General features: G+C 42.1%; 1 protein-coding gene across 7 annotated transcripts in view; it reads left to right on the top strand.

Annotated features, from left to right (window-relative positions):
- The window catches only part of PDE9A (phosphodiesterase 9A), a 54,284-nt gene extending 38,721 nt beyond the window's left edge, over positions 1–15,563 (top strand). For 6 of the 7 annotated variants that reach the window (XM_065628632.1, XM_065628613.1, XM_065628649.1 and 3 more), the window contains 10 exons: positions 844–918; positions 4,029–4,115; positions 7,251–7,355; positions 8,476–8,558; positions 10,129–10,285; positions 11,455–11,568; positions 12,240–12,344; positions 12,724–12,852; positions 13,042–13,137; positions 14,658–15,563. In XM_065628632.1, coding sequence (XP_065484704.1) covers positions 844–918; positions 4,029–4,115; positions 7,251–7,355; positions 8,476–8,558; positions 10,129–10,285; positions 11,455–11,568; positions 12,240–12,344; positions 12,724–12,852; positions 13,042–13,137; positions 14,658–14,708 — 1,002 coding nt within the window. In that variant the 3' untranslated portion in view covers positions 14,709–15,563. The remainder of the gene's footprint in view (positions 1–843; positions 919–4,028; positions 4,116–7,250; positions 7,356–8,475; positions 8,559–10,128; positions 10,286–11,454; positions 11,569–12,239; positions 12,345–12,723; positions 12,853–13,041; positions 13,138–14,657) is intronic. The other variant, XM_065628660.1, reaches the window with a different exon arrangement.

The raw sequence follows: 15,563 nt of genomic DNA, 5'->3' as shown, positions 1-15,563 counted from the left end.
TTTCAGTGTTATTCTTCCTTGGATTAAGTATCAACAATTTGATGGCTTAGAAAATTTCGTTCACCTGCTCAGTACAGTAAGCCCAGACTAATTAGAAACAGGCATGGTAAATGGGCCAATTGAAGCTACAAGGTTTTTGTGTCCCAGAAAGACTCTGATCAATAGAGTCTTGAAAAGATGGATTGGTACGTATTCCTTTTTTTCATTTCATATACAAACTGTAACAGGCTGATGAGCTTGATTTTTGTTTTAAGCCTCTGAGCGTAATGCTAAAAAATCACTTGAATCTTGCAGGCTGACAACCAATTTGAAAATGTGGGCGTTCTTGAAAAAACATTTGGAATGAGAGCATAAATCATCTGAAAGTAAATATATCATACCCACCAGCTAATTTAACACTGTAAGCACAGACACTTCACACCATTCAGCCATGACTGGCTGCACCCAATGTTACTGGTGCTCTGCAGGCAGCAGAACCAGTGCAGCTGGGGACGGATCTGTGCCCTTTATATCCCTGTGCTGGATTTACACACAACCCCATCCGTGACGCCTCTGCTCCCCTCCCTTTTCTCCCAAGCCCTCCACCTTCCTGCTCCGTAAGGATCTCCACTGATCAGCATCCTGCCAGCTGGCACTGTGGATATCCTGGCATGACCACGAGCAGCCGATGGGGAGGGTGAGGAGGGTTGGGCAGGCAGAGGGAGAGAGCAGTTGGTTTCTCCTTGGGAAATGTGGTTAAACCCCACATAAATGAAACCCCAGGAGTCCCAAGAATGTGCCAATAGCAGGTCCCATGACAGGGTGGGAGAGCCTCACTTATGCTGGCTGCCTTTTTGTCTGCAGTACATGCTGTCCCAGGAGACCATTGAAGCCCTTCGGAAACCGACCTTTGATGTCTGGCTGTGGGAGCCCAACGAGGTGAGGATGCCACATTAGCTGCTTTAGCACCCTTTCTGAGAGCCAACAAGAGCCCTTTGAGGTGGTCTGCAGGGTTTTTCCCCTTTTCTGCCCCTTACTCTCTATACTTGTTTAATTTTCATATCACATCAGAATACAGTGCTTTTTCCTAACAGATACCAGATAGATTATGCTGATTATCATATCCTGACCCCTCTTTGTTTTTCCTTTAATTTCTTCCTAGTAGTGTCCCACAACAACCAGTGCACTATCATTACTGCCACATGAGCTCTCTAATGCCATCTATCTGAACAAATCGATCCCTAGCAAAGCATATGCTTAAGCACATCATCAATAACTCTGCTCGAATCAATAAAGCAGGGTGCTGCTGTGTGAAGCCAGGCAGAGGTGCACACATTGATTCACAGGCAAGGGATTTTCTGTGGTATATTCTGAAGAGGTTGCAAAGCTGCATGCACAGCATATTAGGATTTTCTTCTTGCTTCATTTTCTTATTTTTCTTATTGCTATTGCTGTTTTTCTCATTGCTGTTAGTATTATGCATTGTTTGTCATGTGTGTTGCCGCAGGTTCTGGAAGACCTATGTGTAAATCTCTGTAGAAACTTGAAGGAGAAGGATGTTTCTGTAATGGACAGATTATAATATAATCTAAAATAAGCTTTAGCAAATACAAGCAAAGCTCACTTAGGAAAGACGTAACTGAGAACAGGCCCAAATCAGGATTTCAGTGTTGAATTTTTACCAGAGGATGGATTGGATGGTTCTAGTAGTACCCCCAGCAACAATCACCTTCATTACCTTCTGAATCAGATATTGTGCATACAAGTCATTCTGGCTCAGCACCTGAAGATCAATGTAACAGGGAAAAATACCCCATACCCCACCCACAGTAACAGCACACTTCCTTCGGGATATTTCATCTGGTTGGTAGAGTAACAAAAGGAATTTTGATGGCTTTAGGTCTATCTCCCATTCACACAGGCTGGCAGAGCTGAGGCTGCTGCTGTGTAGTTACTGCTCCCTCTCCAGCCCCTTTTCTCTGTACGACGGCCATACAACTGCTCAGGAAAAATGGCTCACCCCCAGCTTTTGAATGCCTGTCAGGTCTTTACAGCAAGAGAGAATTATGACCTGCCAGGTGGACCATAACACCGTTGGGTCATTGTTGTTCTGACTATTAAGAAAGAATAGGGAGAGACAAAAACCATTATCCACGGATTCTTGTGTGCTGAGCCATAGTATTTTAGCACAGTAAGTCATTCAGAGTACCAGGAAACATTATATGGTGGCACGAACAAGGCTAGCAAGAGGGTGCAGAGATTAGATGTGCCCTGCAAGGGCACAGAATTAAGTGCTGCTCAGAAATAAGATACTGCACAAACTCCGGCGAGCTGAGCACCGTAAGGGTTTATCTCACTCTATTATCTCTGCTTTATGTTTACAGAGAATATTTCAATTCTGTCAATGCTTGTTTAGCAATGAGCATTTGCTCACGTGCTCAATGTGCGACAGGCAGGTTATAAACCATAGTCTTCTGTCAGCAAAGTGATTATGTTGTGCCCTGCAGCATCTCAATGAATGGAGCTAGGCAGCAAGATTGCCTTCTCTTTCTCAAATGCCCACTGACTTTCAAGCCTTAGAAGAGTCCAGTATGTGAGCTGTTGACTAAGAAAGCTAAAAATGAAAACAGATTCTCATGTGCTCAGGAGCTTTGGGATGCAGAATCACCCTGCCACCCACCCAAAGCTCTCTTGGCAGCAGCTGGAGGGAGAGAGGCATTTCTTAAGGTAATTCAGCCCTTCTGGATGAAGTTTATTGTCTCAGAAAGTGTTTTCTGAAACTATTGTGAAACATACACTCTACCTCAGGGACTAGGAACAAGACAAGCAAAATGCTGGCCTTGTGATCTGAGCACAATTCAGCTTGTGACATTGTCCCTCAAGTCTTGTAGGAAAGTCTCTCTCTTCCTGTTCACATGACTCAAAACCAGCCCCTTGTTACTGCATGAACTATGTATATTCCCTGGATAAATATAAAGTTTCATTAGATGAAATCACTTTTCTGGAGAGTTTTTAAGAGCCTAAATAACAGAAACCTAACTAAAAATGTTTCCAAGGTCGTATTTGTGACATTACACTCCTCATGCTAAAACTCCTGGATCAGTCTACAGCCTAAGAACTGCATCTGCTAATATAATGCTAATAATAATTTCATCCCCTGCAGATTTTGCCTTCAGAAATGGGAATGTGGATACGTAAACTCCTGAACTTCTGGAAGTCTGTTCATTTCTGAACCAGTGGCAGCTGTCATGTGCCCAGACACATCAGATTGACAATACCTTTCTTTTGCAATATTTTGAAACCTGGAATATTGACCAGGAGTGGTAGTGCTAAACTACCTGCAACCCCCTTCTTACCACAGAGCAGCTGTTGTCTCAGAAGAGCAGCCTGCCTTTGCATTTCAGCTTTTGGGATTCATAGTTTCTGTTTTATGGGAGTGAAGGGTCACAAACCTGCTGCAGTTTTGCAGTTTTATAATAGGAGATCTTTCATTAATCAAGAAATTTCAGTTAAGAGGGTGGATTTAGGAACTCACGGGAAACCATAAAGAAAGAAGATATTGACACATGCCTGGAATAAATGTTTCTTTAAGGACCTCTTATTTTCTGCTGTCATTTTCTATACAGCTAGGATTTGATCCATTTCTGTACAGGTTAGGGCCTTTGGAGTCATTGGAAAAACTCCCACTGATTTTATTGAGCATCAGAACATATCCTAGCTGAATTAGAAAAATGGCAATACCTTTTCATGAGAAGGAATTGCTGTGATACATATGAATCACAATTACTAAAGAGAGCTGGTGTGATTGAAAGCCCTGCAGAAAACCTATGAAGTCAACAGCAATCTGTCTCCTTCAAAAAGCTTTCAGAACCTCTCTGTCTCCCCTCTTGCACTGTCTTTAATCATGCAATCTTTGAACATCTTTCTTTCATCTTAACAAGAGAGCTCTGCAATTATTCGATGCTTGCAAGGAGGAAATTCACTCTGCAATGTATCATAAAGAAAAGTGATATTTACCAGGCCAATAACCTATCTGTTCCTGGCTGCAGATGCTGAGCTGTTTGGAACATATGTATCATGATCTTGGGTTGGTAAAAGACTTCAACATCAATCCTATCACGTTAAAGAGGTGGTTGGTAAGTATTTCAAATTACTGATATTTGCAAATTCTCCAATTCAAAAATTCATAAACAAAACATTTAGTCATGGAATTAACTTGACTCACACGAGTAATCCCACTGAAAGCAGGCAATCTACACAAATTCTTAAAATTTAAGCACTTCAGCCGATGCTTGCATTCTTGTGTTAACAGACGATGTTTTTTTAACTCTTTTACATTTGTTTGCTGAGCTTTCTATTACTGAAATCAGTACATTTCCAGTCAATGCTCTTGGTACCTAATGTAAATGGAAACGAGTGTCTTCAGATATGGCCAAAAAAACCCCAGTATGTGCAATAATCGTCACGTGCTAAATCACAGGGAGTAAAAGAGCAAGGCAGGAAGGCGAAGGAATTGCTGAGTAGATAAATAACTTCCTTTGCCTTGGTTTTTAATGCTGAGCATGTTGCAGAGATGCAAGACATGATAAAGATGAGATCATAACAAAACCAAGATATCTAAAGAAGAAACACTGGAGTATTTTAAAATCAATGTTATCATGTCCAAAAGAAAGCACAAGAAAGAATTTGTTAAAAAGCTGAAGAATATATTGGCTTTCTCAGAAAAACCCATCATGTTCCTAGAGAACTGGGGAACAGTAAATATTTTACCCATTGTTTGAAAAGGACCTGGGGACAGCCTGAAGTATTATAGCTAGTAAAACTTAACATCTCTGCCTGACAAATTGGTTGAAACAGTAATGAAAAATATCATGATGTGAAGTTCATTATACAGATGTTTCATATAATTCCTATAGCAAAGAATTATATCTCGCTAATCTCTTCTAATTAACTAAAGAGTATGAACAGAATAGAGGGAACTGTTTTATAGGACTGATATAAACTCCCAGAAAGGCCTGAACAAATTCCACAGATTCAGAACGTGGCTAGAAAACGCAAAGCAAAAGACCAGATTCATCATCTCACAAAGTGTAGCAAAGGCATAAAGCACCTGGGCACCAGCGTGCCCGGGGCTGTTCCTGTCAGCGCTTGGCGTGCTGCTGCTGCTGGAGCTAACGAGGCATCAGGCTGAGCAGACAGTGGAAAAAGGGATAAAATGGACCCGTTTTACCATGTCTCCATAGAGGGCATGAGCCTTACCTGGAATCCTATGCCTAGGACTGGTCAAGCCTCTTTAGGAAAACAGGATGACTACATTAAAGGAGACATAAAAAATGACCAAGACCTAGGAAATCTCTCCCCAAAGAAGGCAGATGAAAAGCTCAGTATTGTTGACCTTAGGAAGCAGATGACCAGAAGCGGTGGGATGAAACCAAATGTAATCAAAGCTAGCACAGAGTAGTTAAAACAGAAAATTTCCTCCTCCTGTCTTACAGCCTGAAAACGTGGGAAACAAGGTGTTATGTCAATACAGATCAACATGCCACCCACACACATTACTGGAGGCAGCTTCCTGTTAGCTTATATCTCCAAGGGATTTGTTACCACCAGCATTTAAGACAGCCTTGTTCTGAACAATGAGGGGAGTTTGTAATGTATTCTCTACAAAAGTAAGACAGGGTGAGATTTCCTTTCTTAGACACAAGCTTCGCAGAAAGCAAGATGATTTTAAAAAGCCCCACAGACTCTGCTTCAAACTGTGATACTTCCCCAGGCACAGTATGGGCATCAGTTTGAACTTAAGTGGGTGAGAAAAATCCACCTCATGCATATGCTTCTTTTCTGGCTCCCACATCCACTGACTACAGAAATGTTCCAGAAAGGGGAGGAAAGAATGACTAATACAACCCAGTCAATCCAGCCCTTCAGCGTGCCGAGTCAGGAGTCCCCTGAGATGCTCTGGTCTCCACTGCTGGATATATACATTCCATCCATGAGGTATTGCACAGTGCCTGGGCATGACCACAGTGTCCATGTGGAGGCTGTGAGATGCTGCCCACCACGTGTGAGCCTGGCTGTCAACTGTATGTGCCATTAGTTATTCATTTTAATATAATGTAATATATTTCTAAAGTCCTTGCTGCAGAGTAATCTGAACAGCTTTTGCAATGAAGCCCCCAAATATTGAAGCAGCATTGAAAGCCCACAGTTCTCTTGATCTCATCCAGAGCTTTGAGGCTTCCTAGAAGTCAGGTCCCATGTTGAAGGGTTTGATCCTGATGGGGCTTGAGGACTCCTGAAGTAAATTCACTATTTAGCTGAAGAAGGGGACAAGAATTCCATTCATGTCATCAATTCATTCTCAGTAATTGAAGCATGTGCATAAGGGCTCTCTAGGGTCCAGGCTACAGAGGATTCAGCAGAAGGGGTCCAGCAGTGCTGCTGATGCATGGCTGTTCTGTGCAGGACAGGACACCCAGGGCTACCCACTGCATTGGAAGAACGTCTGTGGCATGTGTTAACCCATCTGTGCTAGCTGCCCTCAGCTTGCCCAGCTGACAGCAGCGAGGACATATGGAAAGACAACTTTAGCTTGCATTTGCAATGAGGGCACATAGCCAGGATCTATAGAAAGTTAAAATCCACAAAATCAGACCCATGTGCCTATATATGGCTAAATCTCTCCCATGCTGCCTAGCTCAGGAAATTCATACAGGTATGTTAGTGCATGCACTTTCACATCTTCACTTTGCCAAGCAACACATCCCAAAGTGCTACATCTGAGCATTTGCAAATGAAATCACAACTACATTTCAGCCTTGCAGATTTCAAAGCGGCTATTTGCATTCAGTGAGAGAGGGAAATGGGGATGTACTTCGAGTTCTTCACACACCCCAAAGTCACCATTTAACCACAACATGGTTTGAAATACAAATTCAGGATGAGACGACAGAGTCCTTTCTCAAGACTGAGATGCGCTTGCAGCTGTGCTGAGATGTTTACCCATTGCTAGCTGGTGTGAGAAGCTGCTATGAGCTTTACCTGCTGACAAATTCATGAAAGGCAGTAATCTCTCACCCTTCCCCAGGGAGGCAGAGAGTGTCAGAGGGCCTTTTGTTGTCACTCTGTCCTAGCAGAAAATAATACTGGGCTCCACAGGACTGCTGTAGGGATATACAGTGCTTCCAGGGAGGCTGGGAAGCATACCTAGTCATGTTTTTTTAAAGAAAGAGCTCTCTTGTCTCTGACTGCTTCAATTCCTCTCTCTGCAGCTGTGTATTCATGACAATTACAGAAACAACCCCTTTCATAATTTCCGGCACTGCTTCTGCGTGACCCAGATGATGTACAGCATGATCTCGCTCTGCAGCCTCCAGGTATGTCCCCACCTCAATAGCATCACACGATTTCCATCATGGGGCACATGTTCATCCGCTGAGCACCACGACACCTTTGCCACTTCTTGCAAAACAGGCCACCAGCTTGCTAGCAAGCAATGAGCAGCTGCACTTGTTTGGTCCCTAGGGAAAAAAGAAGGGTTGCATTTCCACCGCTGCCCACTCAGCCACCCCATCCCAGACCCCAACACCCACACAGCTTTCTGAGGCTGCTGGGCAGCTACCTTCACCTCCTGGATATCCCAAATTTGTACAGTGAAGATCTTCTGACACTCGGATAGCATGAAATATCTATGAATCAGATCCAACAGCCTCCTGATCCATGGACACGGTCTTCATCTCTGACACAAAATGCTCCCACAAGAGGTTTTCTCCAAATACATGCTTGCATCTGGGTGAGCTACTGCAAATAATGCCTTGCGAGTACTGTATGCAAGATTCTCTGTCAGCCTGGACTCTAACCCAAACTACAGGCATCATTTATTTTCATTGACTGGATAACCTGTGTTTATATATTAATTTCATTTCTGTACAAGCCAAATTTTATTCAGTTAAAAAAGCCCTTTCTTCTCCATAGTTAGACATCTCAGTTACTGACCCAAGTCTATTTTCTTGCCAATAAGAGTATGAAGAAAAACTTGCTTCAATGGAAGGTCATCCTATGCAGCAGCTGTGGGAATGCAACACTTAATTTTCCTCACTCTTCATAACTTTATTTAAGGCAGAATGCAATGGCAACTAAGCTGTCTTCCAGCCCTCCCTTAACTAATCAGGTTGCTCAAATGACTTGTCAGAGACTGTACTAATATCTCAGTGCTTTTATATGATCTCTGCAGTAATAGCAAGTTTCAAGCAAATTGCCTCCTCTGAGCTGCTGTTATTTAATGAGACAAAGGCAAATCTGAGTCATTTTTACGGGAATGGAAGGCAGAATTCTCTTTCTTGACTGAAGTAAATTGATCTATGGAAAAATACTTCATTTTGCTCAGATTTGCATTTCTCTGAAAAGTAAATGTGGGTGTTTTTTTCACTTCTTTACAGTTATAGGGGTAGGGGAAGTACAAATCATAATACTACATTAATGTTTTGCATTTTACAGGAGAAGTTTTCCCAAATTGACATCTTGATTCTCATGACTGCAGCAGTATGCCATGACTTGGACCATCCAGGCTATAACAACACGTAAGTCTCTCTTTCTTTCTTTCTTTCTTTCTTTCTTTCTTTTCTTTTCTTTCTTTTCTTTCTTTTCTTTCTTTTCTTTCTTTCTTTCTTTCTTTCTTTCTTTCTTTCTTTCTTTCTTTCTTTCTTTCTTTCTTTCTTCTTTCCTTCCTTCCTTCTTTCCTTCTTTCCTTCTTTCCTTCTTTCTTTCCTTCCTTCTTTCTTCCCTTCCTTCTTTCCTTCCTTCTTTCCTTCTTTCCTTCTTTCTTTCCTTCTTTCCTTCTTTCTTTCCTTCTTTCCTTCCTTCTTTCCTTCTTTCTTTCCCTCTTTCTTTCCCTCTTTCTTTCTCTCTTTCTCTCTTTCTCTCTTTCTCTCTTTCTTTCTCTCTCTCTCTCTTTCTTTCTCTCTTTCTCTCTTTCTCTCTTTCTCTCTCTCTTTCTCTCTCTCTTTCTTTCTCTCTTTCTCTCTTTCTTTCTTTCTCCCTTTCTTTCTTTCTTTCTTTCTCTCTCTCTTTCTCTCTTTCTCTCTTTCTCGCTTTCTCTCTTTCTCTCTCTCTTTCTCTCTTTCTCTCTTTCTCTCTTTCTTTCTCTCTTTCTCTCTCTCTTTCTCTCTCTCTTTCTCTCTTTCTTCCTCTCTTTCTTCCTCTTTTTCTTCCTCTCTTTCTCTCTTTCTCTCTCTCTTTCTCTCTTTCTCTATTCCTTTTTCTTTCTCTCTTTCTCTCTTTCTTCCTCTCTCTCTTCCTTTCCCTTCCTTCCTTCCTTCCTTCCTTCCTTCCTGGGAAAGTAATACCAGCTGGCATTTTTGGTAGATCAGGTTTTCCTTCTCACAGCTTGAGCTGGCCATGACCTTCCCTCAAGGTTTGGCTGTCCACTCACACATGGGCCAAGGCAAAGCTTCATGCAGAAAACTCAGGTCTGGGTTGGGGTTGCCAGCTGTCCTGGGCTTTGTAAGGCAAATGCTTTTTCAGATTTCTGTTCCAATGTTTTCCCTCACTCCTGAGAAAACAAGGTAAAATGTGTTACAACTGAGAGAGAGGACATAAATTATTATAGCTCCATTGACTGAAATGGAATAATTACACTAAAATGCAAAGGGTGGTTTAACTTACACATTATTCCATAATTATAAATCATGTGGTGCATATTATTCTATTTATTATCATGTCAGGCAATTAGAATTGTTGACCCTTGGACAGTTCTATGTGTGTGTATGTGTGTGAAAAAGAGAGAGAGAGAATCTAATCTATTTGTAGTCATTTATTAAATAAGGGCAGAACCCAATTCTGACTGGGATCCGTGAGAATCTCTCTCTTAACATTAGTGGGGAGTTGAATGATTCTGTGTTTGTTCTATGTCATTTTAAGCTACAGAGACTTGGTAAATAATAATTTTTAAAAAACCTACAGGGGAATAGTGACTGAGACAATGTTAAATGATATCTATCTTGTCTAAAGTCTGATTTGGTATTAACAATCAAAAAATAAACTGCAGCTAATTGAATAAGTATCAAAAAGAATGTAAACAAAAGTAAGCAGCATGGTTTAGAGCAGCTGGTGTGTGTCTGCAGGAGTTCTCATTGTTTTTCCTCACATCAGTTATCAGATAAATGCACGAACTGAGCTTGCAGTACGCTACAATGACATCTCCCCACTGGAGAACCACCACTGTGCTGTAGCTTTCCAGATCATTTCCCAGCCAGAATACAACATTTTCTCCAATGTCGACCAGGACCAATTCAAGCAGATAAGACAGGTATGAATGCTGCTCCCATCTGTGTCGTACAAACTGTTCCTGAAGATGCAAGCACGCACAGACTTCCCTGCTGTACAATGCAAGTGAATAATTTTCCCTGGAGGGTAGGACTGAAAAAGCCCCTCACAATGGAAGGATCCAAGAGGGATTCTTGGAAAATTTCCACAGCAGCACTCCCTGGAATGTCTTGCTGAGAAATAATGGATATATCCTGGCTATTAAAGCCTATGACATTTTGGGGGTAGATATTTATATTATTGAAGAAGCCAGTTAGCTCTGACTGGGAAAGAATTAAGCTCTCATGGCAGAAGTTTATGCTTTAAGAGAACATTGTATTGATTTTAAGAGGGGCTTCAAAATGGGAAAAGATTTACAACAGCAGAGCACTTGTACTGTTGGAAGAGGCTCTGGTGGACTGGGAGTCATCACAGTTACCTCTGAGACAGTGAACAATGCTACAATTCCCATCAGAGCACTACAGACCAAAATTCAGTCTTAGTTTCCACGTTACACCTTCCTTAAACACCAAATGAAAAAGCAGACCAATGTAAGCCCAGATACCAGTCTGGCTGGAGTTACTGGTGCATGCCAATGCATGGGAAGCAGGCATGAACCCAAAATGGATAGATCAGTATGAAAACCTGCAACTTTAAATTAACCACATGTTTTCCCATCATAAACTCTGCCTAACAGAAGGATACAGAGCTCCTAACATATTGGCTGCATCTGGATATTTCAAAGCCCTTAATCCAAGGAGGATGAGCACAGAGGACATCCACATCTACTGACCTTTGTCTCTTCCTAGGGCCACTAAGAGTTAGCAGCAAAACCTGTAGTGCTTTCCAAGGAGACAAAAGTGGATCTTGGCAGAGTGTGGCTTTTAGCATTCTGTTGTACAGTTTGTTTTTCCACAATTAGTCAATCAGAAAGGAAAAAAACTCAATAGCTCTGGAATATCCCATCAGTGTTACAGATTGATCCAACCATGGTCTTCTGATGCCATGAACTCTTTACAGCTCTCTTCCAGTTTCAAGTCAGAAATTTCCCCCTTCAGTGCTGTGTAATTCGTCTGAGATGTTGTATATGTAAGAAAAGACCCTACTTTGCTCTGCAATAATAGACTTTGTAAAGAACGTCGAGTTAATATGTGAACATGTTTTCTTTGCTAGGGGATAATTACCTTAATCCTGGCTACAGACATGGCAAGACATGCAGAAATACTGGACTCTTTCAAGGAAAAAATGGAAAATTTTGATTTCTCAAATGAAGAACACATGACCTGTGTAAGGAGGTTTTGTAGATTATTATTTCTCTGTGCATAGTGTGAAAGCTTGTAGATTAACATCCGTTTTTTCAAAAAACAAGATTCAATATACATTATCAAAAATTAATCCTTTCTACATTCTCTGCCCCACCAAAAATAATTAAAATTTGGAACTGTTCTATACAAAATAGATTGTTCCAGCTTTAGAAATTCTGGAGACCCATCAAGAGAAAACATATATTTGCTCTGTCAGGATACAAATTATTATTGTCCATTTCTGTGGGGCAAAAGGTATCCACAAGAGTAGAAACTCTAGTCTCCTCTCCTTCCTAATCCTGTTGTCTTCGACATCCAGGGAAGCCTCTCCCAGCTGCCTCTGAGTGTTCCACAAACAACTTCATGGTCATTTGCAGCTGAATCTCTTCATGCAGCAGATAAGTGCACATCCCACTGTGACACATTCCAGTGCTACAGACAGGGAAACAGAGGCAGAGAGGGGATAAGCTATTTACACAGGTTAACTGAGAGAGTGGAAAAGAATCTAAATCATTTAAGACCTCTGATTTAATCCTAAAACTGTCCTTTCTGTTTGAAAGCATTGCCTCCTATTGTATTGTAAAGGCTCAGATTCTGGATGAGGGAAAAGGGTTGGCAAGAAGACTGCAATATTAAAGTATTATCCTCTTTCAGCTGAAGATGATACTGATAAAATGCTGTGATATCTCCAATGAAGTTCGCCCAATGGAAATAGCGGAGCCCTGGGTAGATTGCTTACTAGAGGAATATTTTATGCAGGTAAGAATGAGGGCGAGATGCAGTTGCACAAATTGCTGCTCTTCCTGAATCCCACCTCAGCTACAGGTGCTCTGCTGTCTGACAGCCCAGGCTAGCTCTAGCATGAGAAGGCTTCTTTCACAGAAAGTTGGAGGAGGATGTCAGCAAGAAAAGCTATTCAGAAAGAAAGTGAATGCAATTGACTGTAATTTGCAGGTGAAGGACAATAGCAACCTAGAAATCCTAATGCTATCACTGTGAAGTGGGTGCCAAATTCGTTTGACATATAAATGATTTTTGAGCCAAAAGGGCAAGAGCAGTGACAAGAGAAAGTTGTCAAGTAAATTATATCAAATATCACACTGGAGCTAGCTTAGATAATTTTCATTGTGTGTTCCAGAGTGACCGAGAAAAATCTGAGGGGCTTCCAGTGGCACCATTCATGGATCGTGATAAAGTGACCAAGCCAACAGCACAGATCGGCTTCCTGAAGTTTGTTCTCATCCCCATGTTCGAAACAGTAACAAAGGTAAGTCACCCAAGGTCAGAAACAAAAGTGGGGACTTGCAGAGCTTCAGTGTTTGCTTCAACAGGTGTTAAGTTAGCCAGGGGAAAGGGGATGTATGGTTCGCATTCTGCCTTTCAGACCATTTCTAGCATGTATAGGTTAATGAACACAAAGGGAAATGTTGATATTCTCCCTCTTGTTTTCACCTAGCTATTTCCAGAAGTGGAGGAGGTGATGCTCCAGCCCCTTTGGGAATCCAGGGACCGATACGAGGAATTAAAACAGATAGATGATGCTATGAAAGAGGTAAGCTCTAAATATCTTATTGATGAAGCAAACCTTATGATTGAATAAGTCAATAAGTCAAACATTATAATTTATTAGCGGTTTAATTCCAAAACAGTAGGGATGCTTATGGCACAATCATTATTATGAGAAACTCGTTCATTACACCTAGCTGGAGAAAGGCATGTACCACAAGCAGTAAGTGTGTGCAGGAATGTGCCCTTGCAGAATCCACCATGTATGTACCATGTTTTCTCTCTCTGGCCACATCTGCACTGCCTGACAGGGCAGAGATGGAGGCCAGGCCCTGGGAGCGGGTGCCCCACGCTCCCAGTGTAGCAGCTGGGTGCTGGCCCAGCTCCCCCCAGAGTCCCCTGTGACACTGGGCCTTGCACACCTTCCTTGCATGCCTCTTTGAGTGCTGCTTTTCCCTGCCAAGGTAGATGACAAACCCTGCCCAAATGGGACCAGTTTCTTTCCAGTGGTGGCCAATGACAGGATGATGGACAACAGGCACAGACTGAAATATACGAGATTTCATCTGAATATGAGGAGAAACTTCTTTACTTTGAGGGTGCCAGAGCACTGGAACATGTTGCCCAGAGAAGTTGTGAAGTCTCCTTCTCTGGAGACATTCAAAACCCGCCCGGACACATTCCTGTGTAACCTGTTCTAGGTGAACCTGCTTGAGCAGGTGGGTTGGACTAGATGATCTCCAGAGGTCCTTTCCAATCCCAACCATTCTGTGAAATGGCATCACATTAACAAATTGATCCTGCAGACAGGACACTATTTGTTACTCTGCCATTAATATATTAGGAAGTGCCCTGGAGTGTTAGTTGTGCAGATAGTGTTTGTTACATGGCAAATGAAAGTTCATTCACTTGATCATCTCTGAATAGATGAGGTGAATAGTAGCTTTCAGGTGTAGGTCCTGCCTCCTCTCAAGTGCTTTGGAGGAAAAGCCCCTCAGCAGCCAAAATGCTAGGGCTGGTTAATCAAAGAGCACATGCTTTGGGGGCACTAAGTTATAAAGGAGAATAAAGTCTTTCAGGCATTTTTCAGTTTAGAGGGGAGCATTTCTCAGAGGAGGGAAGAAGAACTCAAATATGACTGCCAGACTTTCTGAGTCCTATTCATCTTTCAAGTTGCACTGAAATTTCACTTCTGGTTTACAGAAGCTGTCAAAACAGAAATTTCTTACAAACTGATGGAGCTTTAATTATGTCACAAGAAGTCTTAGGAAAATAGGAGATGCCTGAATTCAGAAATATCCTGAAACAAGAGGAGTTGGTTAATAATCCAAGAGCCCAGCACAGCAAATGATGGGAAAGACTGAGTGCTGTTTACTCAGGTCATACATCCAGAGCTGTTTGGATAAAAATGACTGTGATGACTGCGATACACCAAGCTGCTGCCTGTTATTTCCCAAGAAATGTTGTGCATGCCTTGTGCAGAGATGAGCGTTAGACTCACAGCAGTGGTGAAAAGTGTCACTGTGTGAGTCAGGGGTATTAATCCTGCTTTGCTCTTCATTTCAGTTGCAGAAAAAGAAAAGTGAAAGTTTGACCACCAGCAGTACCGAAAAGTGAGATGAAAGGTCTCTGAGCAAAACACAAGCCCTAAGGTTATTCTGGTTTTGATAAATGCTGTATTTGCCAAACAGATGTGGTGGTTACATCAAAACCTAGCTGGGACCATGTATGTGGAGAGGTGGCAGGCAGGGATGCCCTGCCTGCACACCTGCCTGCCTGGGCGCCTTGTCTACAGCCTGCAGCCCGCTCATGCAGGTGCTGCTGCCATGGGGCACCGAAGGATCCTCTCATGCCCATCACAGCCCCCCAGCAGGACTTCTTCCCCTGTGGACATTGCACAGGTTGGAGCACGGCTCAAATCTTCAGCAGATTTGCCTTTTCGGTGACCATGCTTACCACAGTCTGTAGAGACAAAGCAGAATTTAGCTAAGGAGCCTTTTCTGGAAAATGATCCACTGGCATCCAAAAACAAAAGAAAAACTTGTTTTATTCGAGATACTATATACATGTGTGTACAGCAGTATGCTAATTGCAGCATAGCTTAACAGATGCTTATATTCTGACAGGGGTCCTGGCATATATTTTTGTTTGCCTAGGAGGCCCTGATGACACATTTCTCTGTATTATTCTCTGAATTTTATAGTCTTCACAGTACATTCAGAAGCCAGCATAGTGGATGCAATTTTTTTTGTTTTCTACACTAGAAGAAATCAGAAGAAACCTTAACGAGTTTGCAGCTTCGCTTTGTGGCCTGGTCCAGCTAGAGTTCACAGGAACGTTCAGCATGAGCAGAGAAGGGAGCACAAAGCTGAAACCACTGTGCAAGCATATTTTTATCCTCGTGGATGCAAAAAGCAACAACATGAAAAACCTTCAAAGATGTACAGATTTTCTTTTTTAACTTTTAAACTG

This window comes from Caloenas nicobarica, chromosome 1 (assembly GCF_036013445.1).
Source record: "Caloenas nicobarica isolate bCalNic1 chromosome 1, bCalNic1.hap1, whole genome shotgun sequence".
NCBI classification, from domain to species: Eukaryota; Metazoa; Chordata; class Aves; order Columbiformes; family Columbidae; genus Caloenas; species Caloenas nicobarica.
Note: the sequence above shows the minus strand (reverse complement) of the source record. Positions and strands in the feature narration are given on the sequence as shown.